Source organism: Orbicella faveolata, unplaced genomic scaffold (assembly GCF_042242905.1).
Source record: "Orbicella faveolata isolate gen_17 unplaced genomic scaffold, um_ofav_v1 contig_14, whole genome shotgun sequence".
Taxonomy (NCBI): domain Eukaryota; kingdom Metazoa; phylum Cnidaria; class Anthozoa; order Scleractinia; family Merulinidae; genus Orbicella; species Orbicella faveolata.
Genome location: NW_028301541.1, coordinates 3329875 through 3351874, shown reverse-complemented (window position 1 = coordinate 3351874; position 22000 = coordinate 3329875). Strand labels below are relative to the sequence as shown.

Sequence of the window (22000 nt, the reverse complement as noted above, 5' to 3'; positions counted from 1 at the left end):
AAATGAGGTCAGTCTGGAAATAAATAAGCAATTCTAATCAACAAATGGCTTCATGCACACCACCAAAAAATATTATTGAAAAAAAAAGCCATTTTGGCTAATTAATTTTCTTTCTTGTCTTTGTCTGGAATATATTAAAATTAATAGAGCAGTTTTCAATTGAGTGTGGAAAGTAATCAGACAATATTAATTTGGTTTTGGTTTCGCGTTTACTACGGTTTGAAATCAACTGAGTACAGTAATGTAGTCTAATAATAATAGACTACATTACTGAAGTCAGCCACTGTCAAACCATCGTTTGGCTCTGATTTAAGTCACTCAATTGAAAACCACTCTATTAACTACTTAATTATGGTTTTTACACTCTGTCTTTCCCATCAGCTGACATGCTTCGTGTCTTAATGGTTGATGACTTCCACAACATTCACTCATTTCATACACCAGCACAACTTGCTAGGACAAATGTGGTACACATGGCATCCTGTATAGCAGATGTGCATCCCACAGTCAGTGCAGTACCCCGCCCATCATCATCCTTACACAGACAAGTAGTGATCAATGTAAATGGCCAACAGAAGACCTGCCTTGGCGGAATACATGTCCCATCTGTCCTGGAAATACTAACAAATGACTTAATGAATATGCAAAACCAGTTTTTGGACCAGCTACCACAAAATATGCAAAGCATTGACCCAGGGAGACTACAGGCAGCACTGCAAGAACTAAGGCTAGTATAATTTATAATGTTTATAAACAGCAGCCTGTTTGTGAATATAAAGTGACCTGTTATAAATATCAAAAGAGTGAATATCACCAGCGTTCAGCAATTTTAATAAACCAAAAATTATTGGAAATCGGCATTTCAAGAATAACAATAGTTATAGAAATGCCAGCAACAATAACATTTTATTTGTTATTCAGGGTGTACTCAGATCCAACGACACAAGACCTCGAGACACTGGAGACATGTAAGTTGATTGATGAGTTCAAACAAGATCTAAAAAGCATGGACAACTACAAAACAACCCTAGAACGTGTACTTAATAAATACCCTGAACTTCAGCTGTACAGCAAGAAGTATGTTCTGCCACTGCCAGCTGATTGGCCAGGATGGTACTATCCCAAAAAGCTAATAGCAAGTGGATGGAATCCCAGCATTGGAATAATACCAGAGCAAGGGCCATTTCATGTGTGCCTCAATGCCTATGAAGATGTTGTTTCAAATTTCAAATTTTTTTTTGATAAACTGTTTTCAAGTGTCTTTGGAGGCACTTTGGCATCTAAACCAAACCCTTTAAGAAATCACTATGTGTGACTGCTGCATTAGTGGGTTGGCAACTTGTACGAGCAAAAGTTCTGGAAAAGTTTGCAAACTGCAAGCAACATGAATTTGTGACAATTTTGCACTTACTTGAACATGTTGTGCCTCTCATCTTTTAGCAGTACAATATTTTCAGAAGTGGCAATCTAAAGCTATATGAGATGGTCATGGCACAGTTGACAATTATTTTCATCTGCTGGAGAAGGAAGCATTATAACAAATCAACCTTGTCATTTTTGAGTGACTGTGCATATCAGTGTAAATATCTTCCGGCATACTGGTCTAAAAAGGCCAGTATTCTCAAGTTGATGACTGAAAAAAGGTAGAAGTCTGGCATTCTGTTCTAAGAAGAAACACTGAAAAGTTTGAAGATGCAAAAAGCATTGAAGATACTACTAAATCACTAGTATCATCAGGGTTTCTTAGCGAATTTGTCCAGTCCTTTGTTCCACAGTAACACCGTGGTCAGCAGAGTGAATCCAACTTGTGGCTTGTTGCAGGGAAAAGTGCAGAATTTCTTCTTGATCTGTTTAAGAGCATTTCACAGAACTGCCACAAATCATAACAGGTAACAATCCTGAAAATAAAAAAAAGTCATAAAATTAATAAATACAGAAGTCTAAACCATGTATTATACCATCATAAAACAATACGAGAATTTGATGATGCAAGAAAAATTGAAAAACACGAGCTGCAAGCAAGCATTTTCCACATTTCTAAAGTATTGTCAAATTCCTGAGGTGTGTTAAGACAGTTAAAGTAAAACGCGTGGTTTAGGCTTCTTTATATGATTCTTAGATATGTAGGATAAGGATATGCAGACATAGATATAAAATGTACCAAACAATAGAATGAATATTAAAATAAACAAACATAATTAATGAATACTGATAACATCTCTGACTTAAAAAATGGAGAAAAAAAAAAAATTACCAAAATTACAAATACCATGTTTTCCTCATAATAAATGTACATGTACTACTGACATGTACATAATTTAATTTTTCAACATTTTTGATATTTGACTCAGGTTGAACGCCCAGTTGCAAATAATGGAAGACCAAAAGGGAAGCCACAGTACCATCTCCCAACGTTTGAAACCGCAGTAGACACCAAGTGTTTTCCACTAAGTTATAATCTCGATGATGTAGAGCCAGGCCAACAACCTCACCCAGATATTTGTGATTTTCCAACTTGCACAAGAGAAACAGAAGCAATGCCTGTACTTTTATTGCACTTTTGTTTAGCAAAATGTTCTTTTCAGAAAATGTTCAAATTCCTCTGCTCAACAGTCCACTGAGCCAGACATGGGTGTACCAGCTAATTGTGCAAGGGATTTTAGTGGGTAACAGCATCTATGACTCAGTGACACAAAACATTCCTCAAACATTTGGTGTTTTACAAGCTCTACAGTCATCCACTGTACTAAACAATGTAATTGGTGGCACCACTGTAGGACCTGAAATGCCTGTTAGCATTATCCCTGAAGCAAGTCCCGCAGCTAATTTACCTTTTCACTGGAGAACTGCTTTAACGCACGGCAAAACAACATCTATTTTTATTTTAAATTCCAATACTGTCGTCTTCATTCCAACCACACAAGGTGTTTTCCTCTTAGACAGCCACTTACATGGGAACAGTGGAGCCCATGTAGCTTTTGCAGAATGGCAGTACTCCTTCGAATTACTTTCTTGGTTCAAGCAAGTCAACAATTTTCAGTTCACTCTTGGTACAGTCACTAATGTTAGGTTTCACTAACACCTCACTAAACATTTCCCAGCTTTTTAGCATTTTTAGCATATATTTTCCTAGCTTCCTAAATTCCACCATTTAAACTACTTTTTAACCCATTAACTCCTGAAGCTTTTTGTCAAAAAAGCATTTTTTGGACATTTTGGACATTTTCACGCTGGATATGAGCCAAATTAGCTGCAACCTACTCAAATAGCAGTTGCAACAGGACAGCATGCCTTTCTTTCCCCCAGCATCGAGTTTTACGACATTTTGGCCAGGGCATACGCAGAAATCAAAGAGAAAGTGTGGTTTACATCGTTTTTATTTTATTCATTTTTTTTCTTACTAAATTGACGGGGAGATAAATAAGGAAAAGGCATCTGTAGAAATGTACACCATACTGAATTTGAACTCCGACTACTGTCTCCAGAAAGTAAGCCTTTATAGACTCGTTATTAGCGAAATATAAGCTTAAATCAGCAAAGTCAAGGTGAGCCCATGAGAGCAGATATTTTTTTACCTTTCCAAATTCTCTGTTCAATTTCACAAGTAAGAATACTCAGCGTTCCATTAATTTTTCTGTCATATCTCCAGGAATGTTGAGTGGCAGGGTAAATACATAAATATTTCAACATGAAGAAGGGAATCATTTACTTTACAGTTTGTTCCCGTGAGGTCCAAAAGCATGCAACGAGTGCTCAAGTACAAATGTAAGCTGATGTGCTCAAATGCGAGCTTACGTGGCAGGTTTATCCTTGCGGGTCGGTTACATCTATATATAATTATTTGTAAAGAGCAAACACATTTGAATAGATGTATTGACAGCAAGGGAGTTGAAATTTACACTTTTTTAACCTGTAAGTGGTATCCAAAATAAACTTAACAAGCGTAAAGCGGTCACTACTCACCATGGCGCTGCGACCGATGTCTGCTAGAATTTGCTGTGTTTAGACCGTCAATATAGCCAGAAATATGTTCAGGATATCAGGAACATCTGCTTGAGTGAAATGACATTGAAAGTTCCATCTTCTCCATTTTTCTCGGATGATATTAGTCCAAAAAATTAACATCGAATGGCGCCAAAACTTTGCATTGATCAAACGATCGAAAATGCCACCACTCGTCGACTCACCCGCCAAAACCCTACGCATGCGCAGTCGTTTTTCAGCTCTGTCGCTTTTTCGTGCTTCTGAGCGCGTCCAATCCCCGCAGTAAGTCAGCGGTCAACGTTCTGCGCACGCGTCATTAAAAAAAGTCCTCAGCCAATCAGCGGTTTTTGAGACCTGTCCCTTTCAATGCGCTTGAATTTTCCGAGCCGGGCTCTTCCTAATTTGCATAATCCGTAATCGGCCCGTGGGCATTACGGCTGCATAATGACCGCTCAGATTTCGCTCTTAGCCAATCAGAGCGCGCGTTATATCGGCCACAAGTCAAAGCCATATAATAAATCACGATTACTGGAGGCTAATTTGAGAACGATTGGACAGTGATCAGAATAAGGCGTCAAATGCTGTATTTGAAATCCTAGCACTGTGTTTTGAAGTGAGTGAGTGAGTGAGTGAGTGAGTGAGTGAGTGAGTGAGTGAGTGAGCGAGCGAGTGAGTGGGTAAGTAAGTAACTTTATTTAACCAGGGTAGCCCATTCAGCAACGAGGCTGGTATCCATAGGGGCCCTGGGGAATAAAGATATGTACAATCTATAACATCTAAAAAAATTAAGTACAATTTAGAAATTCAAAATTAGAGTAGAAATAATAAAAACTTTAAAAAACACTTAGAAGGCTAAAATGTACAAATATGATAAAATGTTTATAGATTTCCAAAGGATAAAAATTACAAACAAAAATGCTTATTATTATCAAACTTTTAAAATTACTCAAGGAGGGGGCTCTCTTAATACAAGCGGGTAACGCGTTAAAACCTGCATACTTAAAAGTTCTCTTTCCCATATTGTATTTTGGCTTTGGTGGGTGCAGGTCGTTACTTCTGAGAGTTGCATGATTATGATAAGCCCTATTCCTTGTAAAAAAAATGATAAGATATTTTAATAGTACAATCAGCTATCTTAGGTTTATGATAAGGGTTTGCCTTACCTGGGTTTGTAACTGGGGTTAAGTCATCATCCAAAGACAGTTCATCCTAAAAAGATACAGGAACAAATTCAACGTTTATTACTGTAAGTGCTAAAACAGCTTAATAAAGAGTTCTAGATCTACTGATCAAAAAAAAAACAGTTAAAACCTATCATAGTAAACAACTTGTACCCAGGATTATCAGTAGTTAAGCTAGTGTTCTCCTCAGGCTGAGGGTTTCTCAGTGATGTCCTGACAACCTGAGCTGAAATCATCTTCAGAGTTATTAAGAGACTGAAGATGACTTCTGCTCAGGTTATTGAAACATCAAATGAATAATCAACAACAGTTCTTTTGACAACTACACTCAACAAGATGCTCACTCTTCACAAACTATGAAATCAAATAAGCCTAAATATACATGTAATGCCGTATAATCTTTACTTAACATACCATGGCTAGACTATAGTCAGAGATGTAGTTTTCATCATTTGCCAGGTGAAGCGAGTATGCCCCAGCACTTCCTTCAGTCCCAATGAAACACCAGTTTGTGGATCGTAGATAAAGAACTTGAGAAAGTAAAGTCTTGACACTACAGAGAAATCAATAAAATATAAGTAGGCAAATGAATCACTGTGATTAATTAGTCTGACCAATAACATATGTGATGAAACTATTGTACCAAAATTCAGGTACCATTAAAATGCAATAAATACATATACAGTGACAATGAATGTGAATTCACATATTAAACATTTTGCCACCTGACAGCATTAAATTGTGGAGGTGCGGTGGCTTCATGGCTAGTGTGCTCATCTCCGGATTGAGCGGTCCAGGTTCGAGCCCTGGCCAAAGACATTGGGCAAGACACTTTACTCTCACAGTACCTCTCTCTACCCAAGTGTATAAATGGGTACCGGCGAACTTCATGCTGGCGGTAACCCTGCGATGGACTGGCATCCCATCAAGGGAGGAGTAGAAATGCTCCTGTAGTCGCTTCATGCTACGGAAACTGGGATAAGCTCCGGCTTGATGGGCCACTTGGCTCGTATACAGACTTTACCTTTACCACCACAGCATTAAATTTGCCAAAACCCACTTGCAGTATACAATTGGAAGGAAAGAGGCACTGTGAGAGTAAAGTATCTTTGGCAAGAACATAACACAATGACTCCTGCCAGGGCTAAAGCAAAGACCACCATATCTGGAGTCCTGCACGCTAACCATTAGACCACCATGCTTCCTACAGGTGTACATATTTACCGTACATTAAAAGTTATATTTGACCTACAAGTCAACTAAACTTGAAACCTAAGATCAAAATAACAAGTACCATGAGGCAATTAACTCATAGAGCTTTGCAGAGTGTGAGTATTCTGAATACTGGACCTTGATAAGGGTGAGCCTCATAGACATGCATATATGTAAAAATTGTGAGCTGTATAATGTACATGTACCGGTCTGACAACTTGGATTCCTTCTGCAGTTGTTCCACATCAGAGAAAACTTTGTCAACTTTTTCTTTCCTCTCCTTGTCCCCCACCATAAACGCAGGGTCATCCAGAAGATAACCTGTCATCTAGGCACAAGTCAGTTAAAGAAATAAATCATCAGCAAGAAATAGTTTATTACAAACCATTGAAGTGCTACATGGAACACTGTGCTGCAGCATTAGAGTGAAGGCCAGAGGAGTGGACAGAGTTTCCACTAGTTTTGATAGTTATGGGTCCCTGAGAACCCCAGTTCCAAAGAGTTGGGGGTTCTTTTTGCTTTAAGGGGTCCTTCGCCTATTTACTAACAATTTTCTGAACTTTTTTCCTGCATCCCTGGCAAGGATACACTTTGCCAAGAAACTGTGCATCCTTTTCATTTTTTGTGTGTATAAGATGAACACCAGTGTGTTAATGGGAACTGACTGGTGGAGGAGATCAGGTCAACCCAAAGTAACATTACATCTACATGTACATGGATTGGAGGAGAATGATAGACGAAAGGTGTGCAGCTGGCTGGCAGTCATTGGCAACTGTCTGAGTTTTAGCTGGAAATTGAAGAAGACAGAAGGAGAATGTCAAAGCCTTATCTGTCTTATGGCATGGAGAGATATCTAGGTTTAGATATTGGTATTGGCAATGAAGGAAGAGCCACAAGTTAGATTCCCCTGCGAAATAAATTCCCAGTAGTCTGGGAATTCCTAGGAATTCCTAGGAATTCTTAGGAATTCCAAGTTATTCCAAGACATGCAAATTATGCTTTATCCAAGACCTTGGAATTTCTGGGAATATTTGGGAATAGTGGAAGTATGACTGGGAATTATTGGGAATTCCTAGGAATTCCAAGTTATTCCAAGCCATGCAAATTATGCTTAATCCAAGACCTTGGAATTTCTGGGAATATTTGGGAATAGTGAAAAGTATGACTGGGAATTTTTGGGAACAGCTAAAACACATGAAATATTGTGTTTGAAATTTCTATCAATTTCCCAAAATGTCAAAATTAAAGATGAACTCAGTGCATGAATCAGTTTCTGTGAATTAGTAAAAATCAACAGGATCATTTCCCTGGAGTTCCATACCTTTTTATTGTTGTCAAGCTCCAAGGTAATTATTTCCAAACAAATGTTACTACATTAATTCCAGTTTAAGTCTGACAACTCAACATAAAACTATAGCACTCATAAAATTGCTTTTTAGATCCAACCTGATTTGTTAGTGTATATGTGCCCGTATGGACCCTTAAATCAAACACCCAGAGTTTAACTGATAGAAAAATGGATACTCTCAGATCTGATAAATAGATTAGGCAAAAAGTTCCTGTCAGCATAAATGTATATATATTATTTACAATTTCAATAAAACCAAAAGTATATATATGCATGTATATATTTAATATAATTGTAGATTCACACACATACCCATCACAGCCCACTGTTGAACAATTTTTGACTTGATCCTTTATGACTTTAGGAAAAAGAGGAAGACATCTCTCACAGATGTCAGAAATGAAAAGCTCACAGTTTCCACACACTTGCTGTAAATTTGCAAAACTGTACTGTGACATTCTCTGGACAAATTACCCGTAGTTTCATTAAAACAAGGATATCTTTAGCAGCCTCTCATTGTCATACAATGTCTTGAAATTAAGGCCAGAATAGCCATACAGGCATATTCTTTGGCAGAAAATGTTCTTTTCTTGTGAACAATTAGTTTCACTTTCATCAGGGGAGTCCAGTGAATGGCCGTCAGTGTCAGAGTTCTCAATTTCTTCAGAGGAGTCAGAACTAGAAACTTCAACATCATTATCTGAATCACTGTCTGTGGACAAATCTGAGTTGTTGTGTGTATTACATCAATTGGTATTTCTGTGGTCTTTTCAGGTACAGTGTATAGGCAACTCAATTTCATCAAATGCTTCTGTGAAGCTTCAATTCTTGCATAAAGGTTGACTCCATAGTCCATCAAAGTCATCCACAACATTTCTGTCTACAGCCATCTCACTCAGGCGAGCCGAAAACTCTGAGGTGTTCTGTTCATGGTGCTGGAAATGATCTCCAGGAAAAAGTGATGCAAGAGAGGGAGATGACATCAACTGGTCGAATCTCGTAGATTTTGGTATGGGTATAGTGGGATCATCAATATGTTTCTTGTATTTCCTTGTCCTCGCGGTCACTTTAATTCATGACACAACAAAATCAAAAGAATAAAAAAGATTATGAGTCAGTGGGAAACAAATAAATAACTGACATAAATAAATGACAAATAAAAAAAACCCTACATCTTGATGTATTGAAAAGACTATAGATCTCATATAATGTTAATCCTTATAAATAATTCAAAGGAAAAAATGATAAGCATTGCAAATTTCTACTTGCTGCATCGTGCTGACTGGGTGTTGAAACACGTGGGCTCTCAAAATAGATTTGGTGGACTTACAACAAGCTTAAGCTTATTTTGCAGAATTTATCTCGTTTTCTCAGGTCGATCTGAAACCTTTTAGGTGAATTTCGGCTTTTGGGGTTTTTAAAGAGCACACAATGCATTGCTTAGTTTGATTTATTTAGAATTATAGCTTATCATAACAGAAAATCCCTATAAAATTGGATTCCTTACCTTCGCAGTGAACTTGATTTAAGTGCCTCACGATCCTTTGTTATCTTGAAAACCGTCGGGAACAGATCAACTAGTTAAAGTACGTTCCAGTTTCCTCGATTTCTTCGTAAAAAGTTTGTGTAGTTTTTTCCTTTTGAAGCAAGACCCATCTTTCAAAAGACCACCAACACAGCGTGGAAAGGGAAGCAGAGTTACTATCGAAAGCGACTGGTCTGGCAACCTTGTTGCCAGTCTCTCTCTCCTTCTTCTCCAGTTTCCATTCTCTCCTCAACTGATCAACTGAACCAATCACAGCACGCGAATTTTCACGTGACTATCCTCGTGACTGAGCGTGACAAAGATCGCGTTAGTCATTCGCTTTTGGCGCCCATCTTTGAATTTAGCGTTAACGGTGCGTATTAGTAGATTTCACTTCCAAAATTATATCAAAATGGTTTTTTCTGCGGTCCTGTGACTAGAAGAAAACAACGTGAGTGTCATTAATAAGAAACATGTTATTCTTGGCGAAGATTTGGAGCTAAAAGAAAGTCTTACTGTGGATGTTTCAACAGGGAAAAATTCAAAGGGCAGATTAGCTGTATACAAAATTATTTGGTGAGTAATCAAATTCAAGTAACCCTATATTATACAAAGTAACTTCTTTTATTTAGACAAAAGCTTTTGAATGAACTTTGTCATCACGAATCATACACGAGTGGGTCACTCAGTCATGGCATGAAATGAATTCTGGCTAAAGCAAGGTTGAAACAATTTAGGTTGCCCAGAGGGCATGCCTAAACAATTTGATTTGCGAATAACAAGTCGTTTCTCTCGCCACACTTGTTCAAACGAAACAAATATAGCAGTTCTCGCTGATCCTAGTCAAAGTTCTTGACAAAAACTCCAACGAGGCAGCCACAGTCTGCGTGAGTTTGATATGTCTCCTGTGTGTTTCAGCCTGACTGTATGGCAATCCGTGTTGATCTTCAATTTTGTCCATCCGTATATTCTTTTGCGTTTACTCTATTATTTCAATGTTCCTTTAATGTTTTAAGTGTCTTTTTTAATATTTCTAATGTCTAAATTTGGCTAAAAACCGTGATATATATCCTCCAATTCGAGAGTTGTTGATACACTTATAGAAGAAGGAAAACCTTGATTTAGTCTACTGTAAGCTCAAGATTTATGTAACATATTTATCAATAGTATACAAGCACCTTCACAATGATCAAGTCTTCTCTTTTAACATTTCAACCAGCTTACAGTCAGGCCTTAATTAGCTGCATGTATTAAACTGTGAGCACATAAATATTTGGATCTTAGTCTTACAGTACCTCATATATATCGTAGTGTAATGTATTTTTTTAAATTTTGTTTTAGGTGTCATACAACAAAGATGAAGATGAAGAGGCTAGCTGCAGAATCAACAGAAATAACTGAACAGCAGCTAAGTTTGCCCAAACTCAGCCTTTTTTTAATTTCAAGGAATGTCTCAGTTTTGTTCTTATCATTGATTCCTTACAATCATGAAAATCCAGATATGTTCCACACAATAACAATAATTTAAGGTAAAATCTTGTGTATGGAAAATTGTTGGATTTGTAAACTAAAAAAGTAAATTATCTGAAAAAGTTCTCTTTTTATCAAACATGTAAAAGTTTGACCTTCATATCTGTTTTCAGTTTTACTTTTGATTCTTGATGTAATGAAAAAGAAACAGGATGATTATTCTTATGTTTAAATTCATGAGAGCCAATGTAATAAACCATTCATTTAAAACCTGTTTGATGTGATATCAGTGACTTAATTTGTTATTTTAATGCTAGGCATTTATCATCAAAATTTTGTCTGGCCTACAAATGATACAAAATTCCCAGTTTTTCTCAGATTTTCCCAAAAATTCCAACCTATTCTCAAAAAATCCTACAAATTCCAAGTTATTCTCAGAAATTCCTAGGAATTTTTGGGAATTTTAAGGAATTTTCAAGGTGAGTATATTTCAGTTGGAACTCCTAGGAATTCCTAGGAATTCCAAGTCAGCTCTATGTAAACTTGGAATTCCTTGGAATTCCTAGGAATTCCGAGTCCGAATTACCGTGAAAATTCACACCTTAGATTCCTAGGAATTCCTAGGAATTCTTAGGAATTCCTAGGAATTTTTTCCTAGGAATTCTTAGGAAATTCCTAGGAATTCCTAGGAATTCTTAAAGTCATCTCACAAGGGTTAACCCATTACTTACTATTCCATTTATTTAATAACTTAAGCTAGAAAAAGTAAATAATGTTTTTCAAGTTCATGGAGTGAAAAAAGAAATAAAACTACTAACATTGAAAAAGTAGACTAATCAAAACAAATTAAAACCTGAGCACTTATTGGCAAATTGTCAACTTTTGAGTGGCATTCATTATCTGAATCTTATTCTGTCTGGGTTAACATACCTTTAACATATTCCCAATGCATTTAAGACAGTCCTCTGAGTGGTTTTGTAAAAGAGTTTTTAACATTTCTAACAATCCTCTGTGAAATACCTCTAAAGGTTGACTCTCACCTAAGGGCTGCAAATGAACAATCATAAATTAAAGTACATAAATTGAAACTGTTAGCATCATGGTGTACAAGCCTGTGAACAAGGTAAAGTCTGAAAGAGATCTGTGTGCTTACCCTGTAGTTACAAAAGAGCTCAGCCTCAAACATTGCAAACCCAAGCAATCGTGGTAAGGTTTCAGGATTTTGAAGAGATGCCTCTCTGTTTAAATGTTCATCTCTGCATCTGAAAAGATACATGTAAACGGTATATGGTTTAACATCTCAAACATACAAACTTCAGAACATGCATGTTGACATACTTACTGCCTTGTTAGAGAAAAGAGAAAGCCTGGTTTCACTAGTGAACAAGCATAATCAAAAATTATTTTATCAACCTCTGCATAAATTATTAACTAAAGCAACCTATGCAGACACAGTAGGGTGTTGCTAAGTAGCACGTTTTGATAAGTGGGCTATGGGTCAATAGCCCATGAGGCAAAGCTGACTAGGCTATTGACCCATGGCCCTTGAGGGTGAAGGGTCTAGTTGTTTTATCACTGTATTATAGCGTAGCCAATTAAAATGCAGGATTTGCATAAGTCCACTAGTTGGGCGAAACTAATTATCAATATCGTAGTGCACCTGTGTATTTTAGCTTACAGAGCTTATGCTGCACTAATGAAAATCAGCCTCACTTAAGAGAAAAAATGCACTGATCACAATAAATGTGCATGAAAATTGCCTTCAACTTAGTTATATGTACAAATGATGTAATTTACTTAATTGTCATAATTCCTTTTTTTTTCCAGATTACTTCATGTTAGCCCACATTTATGGATTTTTAAGACTTTCAGGGAATGGGGATAACAGTTACTGTTACATGTATAAGTCTGCATACAAGCCAAGTGGCCCACCAGGCCGGAGCTTATCCCAGTTTCCTTAGCATGAAGCAACTAGGAGTATTTCTACTCCCACCTGGATAGTCCATCACAAGGTTACCTCCAGCATTAAATTCACTGGTACCCATTTATACACCTGGATGGAGAAAGGCACTGTGAGAGTAGTGTCTTGCCCAAGGACACAACACAATGTCCCCGGCCAGGGCTTGAACCCGAACCGCTCGATCCGGAGACAAGCGCACTAACCATGAGGCCACCACACCTCCACGACTGTTACATGTATACATGTAACCTATTCAGCACATTGCCAATCTGTATTTTGATCAAAGAACACATTTTTCAAGTACCTATTCATCAATACACTCTGGAACTTTTCATTATTCTTTAGTACAATACTATTTTCCATGGATAACAAGTTGCACAGTCTGGCCGCCATATATTGGAAGTTAGGTTCTGTTATTGACTGAAAGAAAAGTTTTCAACAACAAATTAATTTTATAATATTGACGCCACAGCAATTGACAGACAAAATTGATTGGCTATCTAATTACTACAAAGTATAACCTTTCAATACCATTTGCGATTTGCATTCATTTGTTACTTGCCCAGCTCTGGGCTCATTTGTGCAAACCAAGATTAAGCTTATCCAGGATTAGAGTGAAGTTTGATTACAGCTGTTTTCAGAACTTATCAGTGAATTTTTTGGGATATTTTTTTGTGCCCTCCAGTTTATATATCCAAAGCACGAACTCCAGAAGAGTATTAGCAGTGAAAATGTTTTTTTTTTTTTTCTGTATAAAACAGAAATAAACCCCTTGATCTTGTTTTAATCCTGGATTAGCATTAATACAATGGCTTTTGAACAACCCAGCCCGGAAAGTTTAATCACCTTAAGAAACTACATGTAGAAACCACATGTCGCTTATGAATTTGCAGGTTCAAATTGAACAGTCAAGCCCCTCCTTGCGGCAAATTAGATTTAGAAATCAGAAGGTGCCTAGGGCATCTGGAATTCATTACAAAAGACAAAAAATAATGCTTTACACAAAATAAAGATAAAGATACTTACATATTCAAAGATAGCATCCACAACTTCCTGCAAGGACGTCAAAGTACTCAACCATTTTTTCAACATCTCTACCAAAGTATCAACATAATAATGTAACTCGCCAGGGCTCTGTGTTAAGCCAAACAGAACATCCCTAACACAGTTCATCAGTTCATTTTCAGGCGTGTTACTCTTCTGACGAAGTAGTGGAGGTTGGTTGTTTTGTTCTGGAACTGGAGCTCGAACAAATTCAGGGGCATTGACTGCAGATACCAGATTATAGGTGACTTTAGGAACAAACTCAACTGCATGAGGTGATAACTTGGAAACAGCTTGGCCTGGAGGTTCAGGTGTTAGAGCTTCTTCATGTTTTACTGTCTCATCAGGTTTGTCAACATGACTTTCCTTAATATTTTTATTACCACTTGACACATTGTCCTCATGATGTTCTGTAAGTTCCCTTGTTCCTTCGCTTGTGGCAATTGATTGCGTCAAAACGGCCTTCTCACTTTCATCTGATTCGCTTTGCTTGCTGTTTGCTGCTTCCTCAGCAAGTTTCTCCTCAGAAGCTGGACTCACCTTAGTGTCTTCATTTGCTACTGGTAAGGGTGGTTTCTCTATTCAGGATGAAAATAAAAGTAACCATTCTTTTTAGCCAATCAAAACCTGGATTTTGTAATCTGGACAATCCAAGGCTGTGGTCTAAGAAAAACTATACAAGACTAAAGGTTCCTAACCATAAAATCCTGGGTGCCCACACTTAAGCTTATACAGTGTATGAGAAAGTAATTTACTAAGTTTTTCCCATTGCCCAAAGGCAAAAGTTAGTCACCGGTGACACTTGGCAGTTTCTAGAGCACAGCTCTACAATCCAAGTTCTAGAATGTGTAAACCTGTACAGAATCTTTGGGGATCTTAAAGATGTATAAGATCTTGAAATACCTTCTAAAGTTTCTCAAAGATAAGGATCTTTCACATGGTCCGAAATTACACCATGTGGTGACTGAATTTTTTTTTCAGTCACCAGATGGAAAAATGTGGTAGCCAAAAAGTGTCAATAAAATTTTTCCTTCACAGTGAAACACAAAAACACAAAGTTTTTCAAGAAGTTTCTTCACATGAAAATATTCCTACTCCTGAACAATTGTAAGAGTCAGATTCCATGTGTAAAGGTATTAATTAAAAATATCGTGTAGCTTACAATGTAGTTGAAATAGAGTTTTCATCAAATAGAAAGCTTTCTTAATTTGGAGACTGAACACAACATCATTTTCTTCTTACACGCCATCAGTACAAAGCCTTCCAGAAGCCATGCACGAAGCAAGCGGCCAAAAGCATGTGTTTCTGCCACACGCCCACCGTATGGCTGGCAGTTGAAACTGCTGAAAACATGGCAGCACTAACTTTCGATTACAGTGCATGGATTATAATTGTTTTGGGCCAGGTCATTTAACAGTAATCTAACCTTCATTTTTGATCCAAATTATTTTCTATGGAAGATAAAAACTTTGAAGAGACAAGGGGTAAGTTTCTTGTTTGAAACCAAACACAAAGTTTTTGGATTTAAAACGAAACCAATTCCTTGAACGCTGGTTCAAGACGCTAAAAGTTAGTCACCTAATGGCAACTAGCCTCAAAATTCTGGTCGCCAACACTCAATTTTTTGGTGACCAGCTGGTCGCAATTTTGGACCCTGTTTCAGGGGTTCATACAATAACTTCGAAAGATCTGCAAAGATTCTTTCATGAAAGATCATGTAAAGATCTTTGCAAGGATCCTCCCATATCTTAGCAAGATCTTAGAGAAAAATCATTGAGGATGCTTGAAGATCCCTACAGATTTTGGTAGAGATCATTGACAAGCTCCTGGCTAGAGTTGTAAAGTAGGATCCTTTTAAGGTGGCTCCATAGGGTAATCATTTATGGCGTTCCACGTGCAAGTGTTATGTTTTGAATGCTGTTTTTGCATTCATTTTCAGTGCAGAGTGCACTATTGGGATGGTTATGGGGGTTGCCTGCCGCTAAGGAACTAAGGCGCTATGGCGCTATGGCACTATGGCCCTGTGGCGCTAAGGTGTTAACCTTAATGTTTGTTTAATTAATTAATTTCAATTAATTAATTAGTCTAGAGGCAAGGAAGTAATGGGAGTAGGGTGGGAAAGGTACATGTGTACTCTACGTAAAACACATTCCATCGCCGTCACTTAACTTTGAACATCGCAAAGCTATATATTTGTTTCAGGTAACCCCTTGCTCTCCTTGTGGTACCATTCTCCTTAGAACAAAACTAATTTGCCCTAAATGCATGCGTAGATTAGTTAGGGTTCATGGCTTCTATATTAGGTGAAGGATACATTGCATACGGAATCACGCACAAATGTTGAGTGGTTTTCCTTATGGTAGAGCTCAACATGTAAGACGCATGCGTTCTAGCATTGTTAGTGTTATACACTATCTTTACACGCAGTATTTTATATATCGTGTCATGTGACCAAGGACGGCAGTTATTTTTCAGGTAGCGCCAGTTGTCCCTTTTTATTGCAAAAGTGAAACATTACTGTGGCTGCGTAGCTTTTAGAATTACAAACAGGTCGGTTCAACAGATATCATCTGCTGTTTTCAATCTATAATAGTGTGCTTGTCAGAGTTCAAATATATTGCTTCTCCTTAGCGACTTGTTTATTTCTTGCCTTAATTGTGTCTGTAAGAGACCAAAAAGTTCTCAAGTTAGTGGCGTTAATACTCCGCAAAATTGTGAATTTGTAACAAAAGAAACCAGGAAAATGCTCAAATATTGCTGCAGACGCCGTGGCACCTAATGAAAGCGCAAATTAATTTAATCAGTCTTTGAGGAGACTCATTCATATCGGCCAAGTAGCGCTGTTTATCTTCAATACTTTTCGTTGAAAAGCTTCTCAGCCATCAATATCGTTGTGTGTTAATTTTGAATTGTTTTATTGTTAACAACAAAGGTGGCAACAGAAAAAGAAAGTGGTATTTCGTGACTATCTGATAATTAAATTAGTTCTTGTTCATCGGTAAAAATTTGCATTTTTAGTAAAACATCGTCTCTGTTCCGTTTCTTCATCACTTCATCAGAGATTTAACTTTCTTTCATTTATCTCCAAAAAACAAGGACATCTTCCGTATGTTTTGGAGAAAACAGGGGTTTCATATTACATGACTTTGCGAGGAAAACAAAAGTATCAAGTTACAAAGTTGGCGTGAAGAGCTAAATTGTCACATTTGCTGCTTCAGTGTATTGTTGAATTTAAAATGAACGAAAATCAACTTAAAGCACCAGTAGTAATTAATTTGTGCATAATGTTTGGACCTTGAATGAAAATACAACCTTGAAACATACACACTGCAAAGGGGAAAAGCCGTAGCAGACTACCAAGGTAGACACAAACCGGAAGTGAACCGAGTAGGGGTGAGTACTTATGGGACTACTGTAGCAGAGCTATCAATTGCGCTCTGCACTATCTGAGATTGTCTCACTAGTTACACCTAGTCCTCTCAAACTGGGCTTTAGTCTTGAATTATAAAGACCCAAACAAATTTTTTTTTTGCTGTTTTTATGGCTTTATTTGTGATTTTCTTGAATTTCCTTCGGTGAAATCTTCCAAAACTTTCACAGTAAATCGCATTAATTTTAGCGGAATACAAATTTTAAACAGGAAAAAAGTAGGGTTTGTAAAGGTAGTTTTTTCGGTTTTTGCAAATTTATGTCTTTTACCGCTGCATAAAAACTGGTCTTATAGTTTTCCCTAAAAAGCGAGCTCCAACTAAAATAAAATATTTACTAACAGTCTGCCAAATTTTACGGAATTTTACCAAACGAAACGCGAGAAAATTCACTGTCAGTTTTGCTTTTTGTGCCCGTGTTGACCTCATAAAATATCGAAAAACACTGACGTTTTCCCTTGAGCATGCGCAGATTACTTGAGCTTTCGTCCTTGGCGCGCGTGTGATCGTTAAACTATAGGGAGCCACCTTAAGATGCTTAAAAATCTTGGCAAGGAATGTTGAGGATCTTTAAACACCTATAGAGATACTAAAGGATCCTTGATGATCCTTAAAAAATTTTCACCAAGGCTGAGCATGGCTTTTGTGCTCTCATGTATGCTCTCACTGTTTCTCATTAATCATTTACACCTCACTGTTTTCCCTCTTAGGGAACAATAACTCCATCATAAGAAGAGAATTTGTTGGAATGTTATTTTGGGGGATTAAGGGAACTGTTTGTAAAGGACAATGATATCCAGGGGACTTTATTCAAAAGATTCTCCTATTGCTGGAGAAAATCACAAAAAGGTTGCTTCACCCCGCCGTTCCCAATCTCCCTATTAGGTTCAGGATGTCATCACCAGGAAAGCTGGTGAAATGGGTGATGGACAAAACATAGCACTCAGATGAGTGGTATGTTAAGAAGCTGCGATTATATACTTACAATGCACAGAGGATGGTTTTCTTTTCGTTCTGCATCACCCTCAGCCGCCATTTTGAATAACTACACTGAACAAAACAACTGCTATACACAAAAAGCGTAGACTCAATTTAAATCATATATTTTATGGACAACTCAACCTTGCTCCCATGTGATTCAGTAGCTCAGTCTTTCTCGAACAGACGAAATGATCTTCAGGATGTTACTCATGATTTGTTTTGCTTGTTTTGTACCGAAAATTATGGCACAGAAGCAGCTAGTCTTCTGGGTTTTTTTTTCCTGAGTGTATCTAAATGAAATAGAAATGGGAATGAGGATAAAGCTACGGGACAGCAAGAAATTCCAATGACTATGCTACAAAAATTCAGAGTGGAGTGGAAGCAGTAGTATTCTTGGCTGGCCTGGACTATAATTATGTGGAAATTTTTGTGGTTTTGCGAGACTCAGTTCAAAGTGGCGGCTGAAGGCGATGTGGAACGAAAAGAAAAGCATCCTCTGTGCAGTGTAAGTATATAATCGCAGCTTCTTAACATACCATTCATCTGAAATAGTATTTTTTAGGGGTAGTCCATTTTAGGGTAGTCAATTTGGGTAGTCCATTACGGTAGTCCATGGACTAGGGGTCAGTGTTTTGTCCATCACCGGTGAAATGTGCATAATTGAAGAATTATATAAATTACACGACTGCCATGACATGGCCCTAATATTAAAAATGATTTATTCTTTCTTACAGATAAACAATATCTGTTGTAATTACGTTCGACGAAGTGGAACGCAAACCTAATTTTGACCCTTGGCTTTTCAGAGTTGGTCTCTTGTGCACGGTTCTAGGCCGAAAAAAACCACATTCCTGTAAGGACACCAAAATGGCCACCCCGCTTGATTTTTGCAGGGGCATGTCACGGCCAGTAAACTGGTACCATTTAATGCCAAGACATGTGATAAGACATGTGGCGAACATGTGAGTATGTGAACAGGCCATGTGAGCTCGTCTTTCCAATGGATCTTTTTTTGACTTCTTTCCATTCAGTCGCCGTACACCTCGCTATTATGTGCTCTCAGCATTAGATTTTGGTGAATTTAAACGCTTCGACGACAGCATTTATCTCGATCTTAGCGAATTGTCCTTGTTTATTAACACGACTTGGCTTTGGAATGATAACCGTGGGAACAGCTACATTTTGATTGCATTTGTTGATTAGTTCCAGTCGCGAGAGATAGTTGAGTCTTTATCCGGTCGAAATTTTATTGTTTGGAATCGGTGGAAAAGAACTCAGAAGGCAAGATCCATAAGACTACTTTATTCATCAGGGTAAATACTCGAATTAGTCCCGAAACGAGCACATGACTGCAAATGCTAGCTTAGAATAATGTACGTAATTTAAATATTCTATGAAACTTGAGAGACTACAGAAACTGGCAGCGTCACGCAACGTATCAACAATTCGTGACATCTTCACTAGCACGGACTTTGACACTATGCATATCTGACTGTAAAACCTCGGTTGCTGCTGAAAAATGTTGATTTTAGCAATAGACAAAGGTTGAAAGTCAGCTAGTGAAATCATTTACTTACGATATATAATTAACCGCGCGGCCATGGGCCGAGCGCGGTTCATGGTTTACCCGTGGTTTTTTTTTCGTCTTGTATGCGACCAGAGCCAAGCTTTCACTCGGCCAAATTTTGAGTCACGCAACCTGTGATGTTTACTCGCCAAAAGCTGTTGAAACATTAATAAATCTCATCTCCGATACTGACTTTCGCGGGAAAAAAATTAAAAACCCAGCGTTCGTCAAAAATTATATTTTTTCAGCAGAAATTTCGCTCGGAACATATACATATTTATATTCGTTTGAATCATCGATGAAATGCCCTTTTTCGGATATTTTTTCCTTCGGGGTCAACAAAAACCTCCGATTACAAAATCAAGCCGAACCCACACGTTGCAAAAAAATCTCTTCGAAACCCTGATTTCGAAGCGATATATCACTTAAGCGTTAATAGCTACCACACATTGGCAGGCGGTAAATCTTTCCTTAACAATCCAGCTTTATCGTGTTAAAATTTCATAGAAATCGAACAAAACCAGAATTAATTAGAATTTTTTGTGACCTCACTCCATAGACTTGACCTAACAAAGGAAGCCATGGTCGCCCATAGCAACCGAAAAACACGAAGATAACAAAGCTGACGTTTCGGCCAAAAAACTCCAGAATTATCGGCTGAGAGCTTAAACTTGAATGGGAACATCTTTTTCGAACTTTTTTCAACTGATTTAGACGAAAGACTGGCCTCGGCGGACTACAAAAAAGACCAAGAGAAAAAACAGAACAAGACAGCAGAAAAAGCCGATAACATTAATTCATCGCGTGGCTTTCGGCACGAAAACGAAAATACAGCTTACTTCTGGATAAATTCAGTCTTAGAAGCCAGTAACTGGTCCCAAATTACTTTCTGTATCCTTACAAATGTCTTGACTTGTATCTCCGAAAGATTTGGCCGCAATTTTTGAGCAAATAAACATTTCGTCGACGGTGACCGCCATTAAGTTGGCTTGCATACTAAATTAGCTAACTTGACAAAATTCTCCCGTGGGGGGGATATGACGAAAAGAGCTGAAAGATGGCCTATAATTGGCTAATGATGAGATCATCCCACTGTCCAAATTTGGTGAGAATCGAAAGTAACGCCAATTTTCTGTCACGTTTTCAATCTGTGGTCACTGGAGTGACCAAAATCGATACATCGGTCAGGATAGAGTTTTATTATTAAATTATATGACTTGTGTGACTACTTTACTAGCCCTTTACTCGTGGAAAACACCAATTAAATTTAATCATGACTTTTAAGAAAGAAAGCTGTTGTTAATAGTGTTATTATCGTGTCATTTATATCGTTCATGCCCATACATATCCCGAAGAAAGTTCTACAAAGATTAAGACCATTAGGTCATCGGAGATTTGTCAATGGCTACCACTGATGGTGCAATAATACAGTTTGTGTTGATCAAGTGATGTGATGTCTACAGTAAGAAAAGAATCATCAATGACTACTTTGGAATGTGCACTCCGTTCCGACGGTAGTGCTAAGCAAACAGTTAAATTTTAAAAGCGCGGTTATAAGATCTAACAGATCTTCTTGTTATATATTAAAGTGAGAGCGTCGAACGCAATCTCATAATCTCTGATTACTGCTAGTTTTACACTTGGATCGGTTACTTGATCATGTCTCAGTAAACTTTAGATGATATTGCACTCTGAAAAAATACTCTTTTTCATACAGAATTTATTCAAATTTGTTTCTGCGTGGCATGTGCAAGTTAAGAGTTCGTCTAAACATACAATATAAAATTCCATCAAACAGACGCTGAAAACATGCATGTTCAGTACTGTTTAGTACACGTGTGTACAAGAATTTCTATTAAACGTTATCAACGCTAAGTTAAGTGTCGATGTGACTTCATTAGAAGCTATGCAAGCTACTCATTTCGCGCCTAACCTTTACACGACAGTTGTAGAAATGCCAAAATTAGCTATCACTGCTAAAAGAAGCGCAATTTCTCACCTATTTCACTTTCTTTTGAGGCGGAAGAGGATTCCAGGTGAACGCCATCCTGTGTGGTCGAACTCTCTCGACTCTTGCCAGGTCGCAGGAGCCTGCCTTCATAATCGTCAGCTTTTATTCCTGATTTTTTAGGCATCTTATCAATCGGAAGATTCTCAAAAAGCCGAACCTACTTGGATTATGATACCATTTTGGTAGACTCAGCGTCAACTGCAAGCTTTCTGAAGTTCCCAAACAAGGTGCTTGGCGGTCAGGCCTTGTGTATTAACCCTGGAACAAATAGAGATAGCGTAGGACTTGG

The 22000-nt window shown here is 37.7% G+C and overlaps 1 protein-coding gene and 3 long non-coding RNA genes across 8 annotated transcripts in view; 1 reads left to right on the top strand and 3 right to left on the bottom strand.

Moving 5' to 3' along the window:
* Positions 1-22000, bottom strand: part of LOC110069411 (uncharacterized) — a 53733-nt gene extending 31733 nt beyond the window's left edge. For 4 of the 5 annotated variants that reach the window (XM_089287266.1, XM_089287263.1, XM_089287264.1 and 1 more), the window contains exons 1-9: positions 21700-22000; positions 13707-14302; positions 12985-13100; positions 11874-11982; positions 11651-11767; positions 6584-6705; positions 5580-5718; positions 5148-5193; positions 4984-5073 (exon numbers count right to left, since the gene is read on the bottom strand). In XM_089287266.1, coding sequence (XP_089143392.1) covers positions 4984-5073; positions 5148-5193; positions 5580-5718; positions 6584-6705; positions 11651-11767; positions 11874-11982; positions 12985-13100; positions 13707-14302; positions 21700-21835 — 1471 coding nt within the window. In that variant the 5' untranslated portion in view covers positions 21836-22000. The remainder of the gene's footprint in view (positions 1-4983; positions 5074-5147; positions 5194-5579; positions 5719-6583; positions 6706-11650; positions 11768-11873; positions 11983-12984; positions 13101-13706; positions 14303-21699) is intronic. The other variant, XM_089287267.1, reaches the window with a different exon arrangement.
* Positions 811-4232, bottom strand: LOC149113655 (uncharacterized). Its single transcript, XR_016206534.1, has 2 exons — positions 3964-4232; positions 811-1898 (listed from the first exon to the last, which is right to left on the bottom strand). It is a non-coding gene; the product is annotated as an uncharacterized LOC149113655 (long non-coding RNA).
* LOC149113654 (uncharacterized) lies at positions 7686-9372 on the bottom strand. The gene is made up of 2 exons (XR_016206538.1): positions 9233-9372; positions 7686-8791 (listed from the first exon to the last, which is right to left on the bottom strand). It is a non-coding gene; the product is annotated as an uncharacterized LOC149113654 (long non-coding RNA).
* Positions 9280-10994, top strand: LOC149113653 (uncharacterized). Its single transcript, XR_016206533.1, has 2 exons — positions 9280-9826; positions 10592-10994. It is a non-coding gene; the product is annotated as an uncharacterized LOC149113653 (long non-coding RNA).